The sequence below is a fragment of the Melopsittacus undulatus genome, chromosome 1, assembly GCF_012275295.1.
Source record: "Melopsittacus undulatus isolate bMelUnd1 chromosome 1, bMelUnd1.mat.Z, whole genome shotgun sequence".
Lineage (NCBI taxonomy): Eukaryota > Metazoa > Chordata > Aves > Psittaciformes > Psittaculidae > Melopsittacus > Melopsittacus undulatus.
This window is the reverse complement of record NC_047527.1, coordinates 65,821,076-65,833,063: the sequence shown is the minus strand read 5'-3', so window position 1 is coordinate 65,833,063 and position 11,988 is coordinate 65,821,076. Positions and strand designations below refer to the sequence as shown.

At 39.4% G+C, this 11,988-nt stretch overlaps 1 protein-coding gene across 1 annotated transcript in view; it reads right to left on the bottom strand.

Annotated features, from left to right (window-relative positions):
• Positions 1–9,704: 9,704 nt before the first annotated feature.
• LPCAT1 (lysophosphatidylcholine acyltransferase 1) overlaps positions 9,705–11,988 on the bottom strand; it is a 57,766-nt gene continuing 55,482 nt past the window's right edge. The window contains exon 14 of the mRNA XM_005153409.3: positions 9,705–10,595. Within this exon, the coding sequence (XP_005153466.1) occupies positions 10,411–10,595 (185 nt within the window). The 3' untranslated portion in view covers positions 9,705–10,410. The remainder of the gene's footprint in view (positions 10,596–11,988) is intronic.

The following is an 11,988-nucleotide window of genomic DNA, read 5'->3' as shown; positions in this document are numbered from 1 at the left end:
ACAGTATTATCTCTTTTCTTACCTAGAATGCAGTTCACCCATTTGCTATCAGTTACAGATGTCTCTTCTTTCACACAAACCATTGCATGACTAACCTGGCTTGGGCCAAAGAACATACTCCAAATCTGCATCCACCCTGTCCTGGTTTCAGCTGGGATGGAGTTCATTTTCTTCCTAGTAGCTGGTGCAGTGCTGTGCTTTGGCTTTAGTCTCAGAACAATGCTGGTAACACACTGATGTTTTAGTTGTTGCTAAGTAATGCATACCCTGATCAAGGACTTTTCAGTCTCATACTCTGCCAGTGAGGAGGAGCATGGGAAGTCGGGAGGAAGCAGAGACAGGACACCTGACCCAAACTAGCCAAAAGGGTATTCCATACCACAGCACAGCATGCCCAGTATATAGACTGGGCATGATCACTTGGAAGGACAAATTGCTGCTTGGTTTGGGCTGGGCATCAGTCAGTGGTTGGTGAGCAATTGTGTTGTGCATCAGTTGTGTTTATTGTGTTACTTCTCTCTTTTTGTTGTTCCCCTTTTCATTGTAATTGTTTCCAGTGTTCAAGGCCAGGTTAGAGAGCCTTGGGTGACATGGTTTAGTGAGGCATGCCTCCCCACTGCAGGGGGGTTGGAACCAGATGATCTTCAGGTCCTTTCCAACCCTAACTATTCTATGGTTCTATTTAATTTCAGTTTTTAAGCTGTTCTTATCTCAGCCCATGTGTTTTACCTCCATCCAGTTCGCCTCTAAGTCCCACTGGAAGATGTAGGGGGTAAGCAAGCAGATGCTTCCTGCTTAGTTGGTAGCTGGGGTTATACTGTGACAGTAACCTGAAATTAGAGACTAACACTAAGAAAAACATTAACTAGCCTTCCCCTGAAATCTTCATACTTCAATGAACATATGTAATTTCTGTGGTAAACTTCCCCAGTGTTTCACTTGTATTCCTAAAAATATTCATATTAATGGTTCAGCTTATATTCAACTGACCTCATTATGCCTTTTTTCTACTACCCACTATGAAATTCTCACATATTTAGGTATCTGGAGTGTTGAATCACTTTGTCTGTTTCCTGGATAAATAAAAGCGGCCAGAGCTGCTTTTCAGGCTAGTTTAGACAGACTTGTTCTCTAGACTTCTGGAGCCCCTTTTCTGAAGCTGTTTCAATCTTTTGATACTCCTCTTAAGCACAGAAAAATAGAACTGGAGTCAATATCCCCATCATCCTAAGGGGATGACCCAAGCCAAAATTCAGGGGAAACAAAACAAAACCCAAATAAACAAGCAAAAAACCTGGAATACCCCAAACAAAAAGCCCTTAAAACCCTATATTTCATACTCCCAGTTGCCAGGTGAACAAGCACTGTTCTTGTAGACACACTGCTACAAAGAACATACACCAACAAATCACACTTAAACATACAAAACATATACAGACTCAGACTTATTCACAACTATGATTTGTATCCTTTCCCTTATTGTAAGCCTTGTTAGTTATAAAAACCTTAAGTCTGAGAAAAAAAAATCCAGAGGAAACCAAACATTTTTGTTTCATTTTTAATTCGGCTTCACACTGAAAATTCAATTTACAAGCCATTCATAAGGAAAATGTCCAGCTAGGCAGAATGAGCCATGATTGTATGACTGCACATCAACACTTGTAGTGTATCATTTAGTTCCCTTTTAGTAAATCATCATACGACTTGTATAACATAGTTTAAGTGTCTACACCATTTGGCTCAGTTCATCACATGCTATAGTCCATTTCAACCTATCAGACAGCTAACAAGAAAAAAAAAATGCTCAAATTGAGGTATTTCCTTTAAGAATTTACTGATCACTGGTATTCAGAGGTAATGTTAAATCATATCATTTTAAACATTGAAAAATGTACAAAACCAAGTTCATTTTTAAAAAATATTATCCTTAGTCTTCATGCATGTTAATAAAAAATATAAAAATCAAATTTGTAGCACTGAAGCTATACTCTTCCTTCTGCAAAAGTATTTCCACAATTGGAACCACAAGCTACAAGTCATCTTTAGTACACTACTTGAAGTATAGTCAGTTCAGTGCAAAGGTAATAGTCTATGTACACATACCATAGGAGCCATAGCGGGGGAATTTACAGCAGAAAATACACATTCAGATTATTATTATTATCCAGTAGCACTATATATTGTTACAGATTTACACTGCGTATCCAAGGGCTATGATGGCAAAAAGCTTGCGGCCAGTATGTATTTTTAAACACACCAGGTCTGCCTAGGCAGCCACGAAGTCAACAGAATTTGTACCACTGATGGAACAAGCATGTAATATCTTGCAAGGATGTTCTATGAATCAGCTTCCCGCTCTGTCAGCAAAGCTTTGCCACCAAAAGCATCCTCTTCATGGCAGTGCCTAACTGGGATTCAGTTGCGGTAAGAGAAAATTCCAAAATGAGATAATTTAAAACATTTACTTTTCTTGCTTTTGCATTTAAATTCTCAAGTATGTTCAGAAACATAGCAAATATTTTCCCAAAACATATAAATGATGTCCTCAATGCAAGTTTAACAATCAAAACCATTTTTCTGTCTGAATTCTCTCTCAGCCTGTTGATAACTCAATTCTACTCTTCAAAAAAGATGAACTAGTACCTGTGATCAAGTTAGAAATGTCTCACACACCTGGAGAGCTGCTGGGAATTATAAAAAAGGTTTAGAAAGTGGTCCCGTTGAACAGATGCCAAATACTTGCAGCACAATGCCGCAACATTGAAGCTGTAGAGTACACAATACAAGGTTAGCAGATGCTAAGTCTTGGTCCTCTTCCAGGAAACAAAAATATATCACTTCTAAAGAAATTTACTTCTGGCTTCTATTTCTAAAATTACTGATTTACACAGAGCTCCTAATACCCTTAGAGGGACTGGAGAAAGCAATATAAACAGAACACCAAACACAACTATATAGACAAGCAGCCGCAATGTCATTTTTTGTCTAAGTATATACAATTGCTAAGGAGAGCTGTTTAACTTAAGGAATTCTAATCCATGTATTTAAAAATATAATTTCATTTTTAGATGTTTACTTAAAAATCACTTCTGTAGTTTGGAAAGTACAACACTGGCTAACCTAAAGCTCCCTTCTGAAATGTAAGAAATATTTTGCTTGAACTCCATTATAAAAGAAAACATAGGACAAAAATATATACTTAGGGCATACAAGATCTTTACAAGTTTATTTCTTTAACATTTAAAATACAAAATTGTCTTCATGCTGGATAGTGAATAAAAGACATGTATTTGGGTTTTCCCATATACATTCATAGACTTAGAAATAACTTACTGTCAGATGAATTTCATTTCCAGTACCATGGTAGGATGAAAAGTGTTTGAGCTTCAGCTTTCTTCAGTATCCATACGGAGACTTTGTTTGCTATCACATTTATAGATGCTGCATTTGGAACATGGAAGTAAACAGGCACACACTGAAAGTAATATGACTCAGAGGTCAATCCAGTTTAAGATTTCATTATACCATGTTTCTTAATTTTATTGTTCACAGGAACAAGGAGAATCTCAAGCTCTTTCAGACCTGCTGCCACCCAGACACACATGTAATGGTTGAAGTGTAGGAAATGAAAAAGCAGTCCTTTGCCTAATGGCAGGCACAAGCCAAAGCAGCATATGGGCCTTTAGTTCTGGGTGGTATTACTAGAACAGGACTTACTATTCACATGCCACTGTTGTCTTATGGAGAGAAGTCTGTGAATTATCATTTAAAAGGCAGCAAAGTTTCCCTCAGGCTGCAACACACCTACGAAGAACAGTCAGCACAAACGAGAGCTGTGGCTACACAAAACTGAGTTCACCAGCCCAGGAGGCAGAAATGATTTACTTTTTTAGTTCTTTACTGTGGGAAAAGGCCAGCTGCACGGTGAAAGCTCTGCTACCATACTAGCCTTGGTAGGCTCTTCCGCTTGCTAGTTCAGGACCTAGCTCAGACTAGTTCAGCCAGATTTTTCTCCAGCTGACTCTCTGGCTCAGAACTGGCATTCTCAAATAACATCCCATTTATAATATCAAAACAGAGTATTACATAAGTAATTATGACTTTTCTCTTGCTTCTAACATTTTTGGTCAAAGTGCAAAACCTGAAACTTAACACTACACTGACAGATTATCACACAGCACCTTTTGTTGAGATCCCCAAGCTAACCTCAGATGAGCCCTAATGTTCATACGGCCCTGTGCAATGTAGCTCAGAATAAAGAAACATGACAGCTGAACCCCTCCAAACATGTTAATTAACAGGAATAACTTAGGTGCAGTCTGTGCTAAGGTGATTCTACTGTTTCCATTCCCAGAGACTGATCATCGGAAAACTGCAAATACACCTTTACCGAGGTCAGCCTGCACAGAAGCATGCTGCTCTGCCACTTTGCTCAAACAAATGGAATAAGCAGCCGCTGCCATCACACAACCAGTAAAATTATTTTGCCTAGCAAACTTGCAAGACAATCTAGGCATTGTCAACCGCTGCAAAAAGGTCAGCATATTGCACAGAAACATAAACCCTCCATTTTATGCGCCTTTTAAATTCCCTGCTTTCTTGGTATCACCCACTTCAGTTTAATCCCATTACATATGATAGATCACATTATCCCACCTGGCGAAAAAAGGAAGCTGTTTTCTACAAAACAAATCACTCCTCCACTTGTAAAAGCCAAAGCAATTATCCTGAAATAAACCTGAAAAGTTTCCTAGAGAAAGGAACTGTCTTAACTTGATCACTGAGATGCAGGAAATACGCAGATTCAAGTCCAGGCAAGTCTAATGGACAACCTGTTTGCTCCTGAATTCTCTTGGTAGTTTTACCTCAATATCATATAATTTATGAATGCTTTGATCACAGCTTGTTGGTGACTAACACATACACTCAGTTAACTGCCTTAGCTGTAACACAGAATGACTGTGTTTCTTCCTGTGAGGTGGTGCTAAAGGACTCCACTGTTAGGTCTTGCAAGGCTCCTGTCATAGTTTTAATACTTTTTTCCACTCTTCAGGGGAAAAAGGCAGGAAGATCCAATGAAACCTCAGTGGCTGTACTGGCAGTGACCCAGACATTACTTGGATACCCAATGCTGCAGTACCTTCAAGAAATCAACCACTGACTGAAGAACAGCTGACTTTATTATTGCCTAGCCAGGACTGCAAGATTTCCTGAATGACAACCTCAATCCCTTTGCTCATCTGGGAAACAGATCTTGCTGTTTTGCTGGACTAATAGATCAAGGCACCGATGACAAATTCTTACTTTCCATTTCAAACTGCTGGACTTACTCCTCCTTCTTTTTAATGAAGGATCTTGCTCAATTAATTAGGCAGTTTAATTTTTCCAAATTAGCTGAAGTTCAGATACCTAAAAACTAACAACCCACCTGAAGCACTTGATTCACAGGGAACTTCCGTGTTTCAGTATGAGTCTAGGAGCTGATCTTAAGGTCTGCTAATGTAAAACTCTGGGCTAACATATTTTCTGGGAGGTCCTGAAGGACCCACACTCTGACCTAAAGGAAAATCTGACTTGGTCAGTTTTTAACCAGATTTTTTTTTCTCTCTCCATCCTAGTTCAGCCAACACACACAAAGCTGTGCTTAATGGTGTATTTCTGATATCATGGCATGTGCTGCCCAAGTTCTACAATTGGTACTCTTTAAGTCCCACTCCGCCCTCCCCCTTTTTTTTTAATGAGAACACCGTTTTTGAAGGAGCAGAGAGCGGGATGTGACTAAAACAGTTAATGTGAAAAGCTGCACTTACTGCACGATAATATAAAAGTGGGAAGAATAGCAGGTAAGGCCAGAGACGGCTGTGTAAGGGAGCTAATAAATTAATAAAAACACATCTGCTTTAGAAAATTTACCAAGCTATGCAGAGGTTGAATTCAGTGCAATGACCCTTTCTTCCAGAAAAAGGTTTGCTGCATTTTATGAATTAAAAAATACTCCAACCAGCCCAGTGCCTAAGCCAGCTAACAAACCGAGTCAGTGAAACAAACCTATACATGAAAGCATGAATAAACAGCTGTGTATAAAACCTATTTAATGCCATCAGCTTTGCCACTAAAGAGGTTGCATCAACTACCCCAGTGCACACGTGTTTCCTTTTCAACCTCTGCGACCCAAGGATTTATATCTTCAAAGTGGGATTAGCAATCACACAAAGCCTGGTTGCTCTCTATCACAGTAAGATTATCCTAGCTACAATAAATGCATTGAAACATATAGCATGATTCATTCGTACAAAATTACGTGCACAACCTAACTTCTCCATTGAGGGTTACAAACTGCCTGCAGTGCCTTTCAGTGTACCTGCTTACAGCAGTGGACTCCTGAAGCATCTGTACTAGCACTTGTCTTGCTGTGTTACAGACATGGTTAAACATGCTTAGCACCTCCTAAACGTTTATTTGGTTTTAGTGGGGTTTTGTTATGTTTGAACAAATATAAATGACGGAAAAAAACCCACCAAAATCCCCAAGACTTTTTGTGTATCATTAATTTTGTGGCTTTCTGTGTTACTTTAAATACATTCAAACTGCAGAGTATATTTGTTCAACTACAGCAGAATAGCAAAGCTTTGGCAGGGTGTCTCATACAATATGTAAAAATTCAGTCTGATGCAACAGCTCTTCTGGCAAGGGATGGTAGTATTACATAAAGCAGTAAAATGCTCATCAGAAATGTCAAATGCCTTCACACCCCTGCATTTTTGTGCAAGGATCCCTTATTAGGTCCAATTGATGCAAAGAAGTGAAGCCATTTCTTCGTATGTCTCCCTGTAAACTTAGGGGCTGTTGATATCACCAGTTAAAACAAAACAGTGCATTTGTGGAATACACAGGACTTCAACTGAAACATTTACACGTCAGTGTTTAGTGAAGGGGAAAAGAAGCTTCCACATCTACCCTGACACTGCAGCAAGCCTCTGAAACTTGTCTGTCATCACCCAGCCGCTCCACAGTCAGATGCCTCTTGAAAAGGCTGCTTAGATGGAACTACTAAAACATTTTGGCAGTTAAGAGTTTGATAGGTGAGTTGTGTTGAACACTGCTGCAGTAATGCAATGTGTTACAGGACTCAACCCTCAATGAAGTCTATCACCATAGAGAAATGTGGCTTTTCTGCCAGTACAAGGCAGTCTAGCATTACAGCCCTATATTCTACAGATGCTAAAAATCACCTGAATTACATCCACTGTAATTGTGATATTATGTGTAATCTAACAATGTTTTCGTGAAGGCTGACCAGGACTTCACCGTATTGTATTGTTCATCCTATTATGGAAGCACCATAATTCATTCCAGAATCTAAGTTGCTTTTTGGATCTGTTATGGTTTTTTGTTTGGCTGGTTTTCAATGGTTGCTTCCACCAAAAGTAGTTGCACACCAAGCAAACAATGCACTGGTGACTGGCTGCCTCCAGCAGCAGCTCTGGACAGAACTCACTGACACACGTGCTTTTCAGTACCTCTTCACCATGCAATGTGGCTACTGTAGCCTGCAGCACCCTTCAAATCCCCTGCACAGCTTAGTTGCAAACAAGCGCAGCTATTAAGTTCACCGCAATTAGTAAACATCTCCCTCACCAAAACAAATATGAAACCAAATGAACCTTTTGGTTTTCAGAAGACAGATCCCCAAGTTACACGCACCATACATGCAAATTAGGCACACTAGTACTGAGCCAACTTCAACCAGCTCTCTTTGCTCTTTTATAGATATGGACAAAGAATCTCTTCCAACTGGAACTTTTAAGTTGTCCATGGGATATTAAGCTTAACTTTTTCTTCTTTTCAGACACATCTCAGGGAACTATCTCTTATCCCCTGCACTCTGAAATTCCCAAACTCCCAAGCTCACATACAAAGCAAAAGGTAACTATCTTAGCCAGCCTCAGCCATGTGCCATTAAAAGTCTGCAAGATGCAATATGCCCAGACTACAGTTCATGTGCCTTCCCTTATATACCTGCTTAAATTCATACTATATTATCACAAAAAGTAGACCTCAGGATGTATCCCCGTACCCTGGGGCACGCTCAACAAAATAAAGTGTCTCCATCTCAGTTGTCTGTTCTGTTTTTAAAGCCTCGAGTGAAGGAAGCCTCCTCAGCCCACCTGAAATAACCCACCCTCCCTATTTTAATGAGATGCATTGTACCAAAATTTTCCTAATGCTTAACTTGCCTTTTAAATAAACAGTCTGTATCTACTATTAATGTGGAGAAAAGGCTGTTCCTATCCTCTCTATAGCAACTTTTTCCATATTTGAAGACTGTTTTTGCACCTTCCATCGGTCTCCTTTTGATTAAAGAATATTTTGTGATTTCTCTTGAGTACTTTATGTCCTCCAGAATCTATCCAGCCACTCCCCGTCTCTCACAGGTGCCCCACCATGAACACGTGCTTCATCTGAGGCCTTATCACAGCTTGAAAACATAAATACTACCACACTTCTCACATGTTAACATGAGTTAACAGTGCTCAGTTTGTCATACCCTGCCCCAAGATGTTTTATGCAGTAATACCCACTCCCTCCTCTGCTTGTGCAGCTGACTATTCCTACCTAAGCATAGTTCCTTAAATGCCTTATTTTTCCAAGCCACTTTTCCTATTTCTCATGACCAGTTTTAACTCAAATTTTGTTTGCCGGTCTGCTGCAGCCCTGTCAGCTCAGCATGTGTTACCTAGATAAATCAAAAACTATCACCTTCAATTGAGGAAACACAGACCCCAGAGAATGTATAATTTCCTATGTTTTTTTACCCTCATACCCTTTCTATTAAAGCCATTTTCAGTTTGGAGACTTGCCACATACAGTTAGGAATGTCTAAGGACACATTCCAATACCCTAATGAGCTTTAAAACAGCTCCTGCTATTAAAAAAAAAATAGTACTAAAAGCATTTGGTACAAACAGATTTGCTTCTGCTAAAATTCCTCCCTTGCAAATCTGTATGACTCTAACATGTGGAAGATTCAAATCTCAATAGTTTTCCAGTCGCAAAGCCATCACATTTTAGCGCAGCCCTACAAAATTAGTCAGAGAAATGATCTGAAGGTATTTTTGGTTTGCTTGGAAGTAGAGTTGCCATGAAGAGTTATTTTTGTGACAGAGCCCTTCCCACTCCTTGAGGCTTTTGTCACATTTCCCAATCAGTGAAGCTCTGTGGTTTTATAATAATCAGAATTTTTCTCTGAGACCTCCGTTGGTAATTAAGGCATCTGGCTTTACAGAAAGAAGGAAAGAAACATTACCAATATAAGTGGGTTTGGTTTTTGTTGTTGTTGTTTACTTTTGTTTAACCAGTTCTAAACTATTTTAAGCTCAGACTTATATGGATATAACATATATGAATGTTTCTATAGAGATTTAACTATCATTTCTTCAGGAGGTCCTACAACTTGTTGCTGGCTTGGTCTCTGAAGTAACTGCAACCTTTTGAGATCTAGGCTGATACAACAAAGCTTCCATGCCAAGTTATCTGTGTATACAGGCTTGCCACAAAAGAAACCTGTGATTCCTGATAAACCAAGAGTAACTACAATTGTGTTAACGCCTCCCATTTAAATGCTGGGTGGGCATGACTGGAACCGATTATAAGAGAAAAGCACAAACAGTTTTGTCATGTATTTGCCAACAGTATGTGGCATGTCAGTTTGGAAAACATTCACATTTAATTGCATATTGAAGATGCCAGTAGAAAAGTGTTAGGGTGTGGGATAAGGAACCTTTCCTTTTCATCCTACCGTGGAAGAGACTGAAAAAGAAACAATTTTGTAATTCAACAATAAAAATTAAAAGTAATACTTAGCAAGTTTTTCTATTGTTTCCAAACTGTTCACTGGAACCAAAACAAAGGGCCAAAATATGCTTGCCTTGCTCAAGAGAATAATCCCACTGAAATCAACAAGATTGACTATGCAAAGATGGACAGCAAAGTTTGGCCCCAAATAAACATCCCCATAGCTAGGGAAAACACTAATCACCAAAGTGCACTTAACACCATAGGAGCTACAGTTTCTTTACACATGCACAGTTTGTGTGACACCTGGTACATGAAACTAGCCAATGGAATATAAATAAGTGTGCTGCCTCCTTTTAAATATGAACATTAATAATGAAGCACATTCACATTTTTGCCTTTCAAAGACCTTTTTTGGAAAAAAAAATAAAAACACCTTCCCCAAAATAACCTGGAACATGTTGTTAAATATAGCACATATGATTCAAAGAACGGTATTAAAGTAGAAGAACTTTCACACACAAAACTGGTATTTGCTGTTTAGCTGGAGTGACTTATGAAAATCCCAAGAAAAGACAATCCTCTCACCAGGAGAGGAAGGGAACAGCTGTAGTGTTAATTCAGTTTCTTCTGCAGCGGCTTGTTTTTATCTTCAGTGCTATCAGGGCTGAAGTCAGTACAGATACCATTAGGAATAGAAAGAGATGAAGTCTGCAAGCCACTCTCAGCTCCCATCTGATCAGCATAGAGATAGTCTTCTGCAAAGTGTGGGTGCAATTCAGCAAATCTGTAGAAGTCATCTAAAAAAAATACAAATTGTTATGACACAGAATCAGCTCTTTGAAACAGAAGGATGCTAAATTTGAATAGTTACACATGTATAATCACATGATCAGTTTGGAGAAAAATAACAGCAGTTAGCATAATGCTATTCCCACAGCCTGCTTTAGTTTCTCAGCAGAAGTTTACCACATCCCCAGAGCCAAGACTCTGCAAAGGGTTATTTAAGCCCTCCTAACACACTTTAGACGAAAGCTTAGCTTGTATGGTGAAGGGGTAAACAGACTCAGATTTGCATTAAAATGCATGAGGAGCAGCCGTTGTCCTGACATTAATATCCCACTGTTCACTGGGGGAAGGGTAGGAGCCCTCCAGCTGAGGAACAACAAACAGCAAGAGTAGTCATTTCCTAAAATCTGGGCAGACTTTTGCAAACATGCCCTTTAATGCTTTGCACTCATAATTCTCTTCAGCCTAACACCAGCTGACCTTGCTGCCTTCCTCTTTCAAGATGACAGCATGTTGAAAGTCCTAATATTTTGGAGAATATTATTGTGAGAAGATAATTAATTTGTAACACATTGGGGAAAAAAACACTCGAATTTTAATGTTGGATACTAAAGAAGACAAAAAAAAAGAACAAGATCAGCTCTTGGGGCAGGGGGTAGAAATCCTTAACATCAAGAAATATAATTTTGTGTTAAAAATCAGACATTGAAGCCTTGTCACAACTTTCCCATATGACTGTTTATACAGGCATAATCTGAATACAAGATACTGGACAGGATCCCAGTCACAAGTGGCTATACTTATAATGTAAACTGATACTGGAAAACATTATCAGCAACTCAGTCACCTACAGTATATCACACACAGCCCACTCAAATTCACAGTGTTATCCCAGAAGAGTTTGCCAACAGGCAATCCGTGAGTTCCCTGGAGTGCAGCACAGATGCCAGCTGAAGTACCCTTTCAGAGGCGTGAATCCCTGGTACAACTGGGCTGGTGTGGAAGGAGGGAACTACCCACAGCTTTCCCCCCCTGAGGCCCTCCTCCGTTTCAGATGACACGTTTTCCTCAATACTGCAAAGGGCAAGGGAATGTCAACTGTTTCACAGGGGCACTCAACTGGTAGGTCAGCCCCGCTTCTGAACTGTTGCAAAGTGAGATGTGGGGAGAATGAAATAAACAACTTAATCCTTCTGCAAACAAAAAAGCGTGTATCTTTTATCTACAGTTTATATGGATCTCAAGTATTGGACCCTGTAACTGCAACAAAAGCTGAAGATGTTCAGGCCATGAAAAACAACATTACCATATTTGTTGAAAAACCTGTATGTACAAAAGGCTGATGGATCACGTAAATGATAAAGGCCTTCAGGGAAAAAACATCAACTCAAGTATTTGAAAATA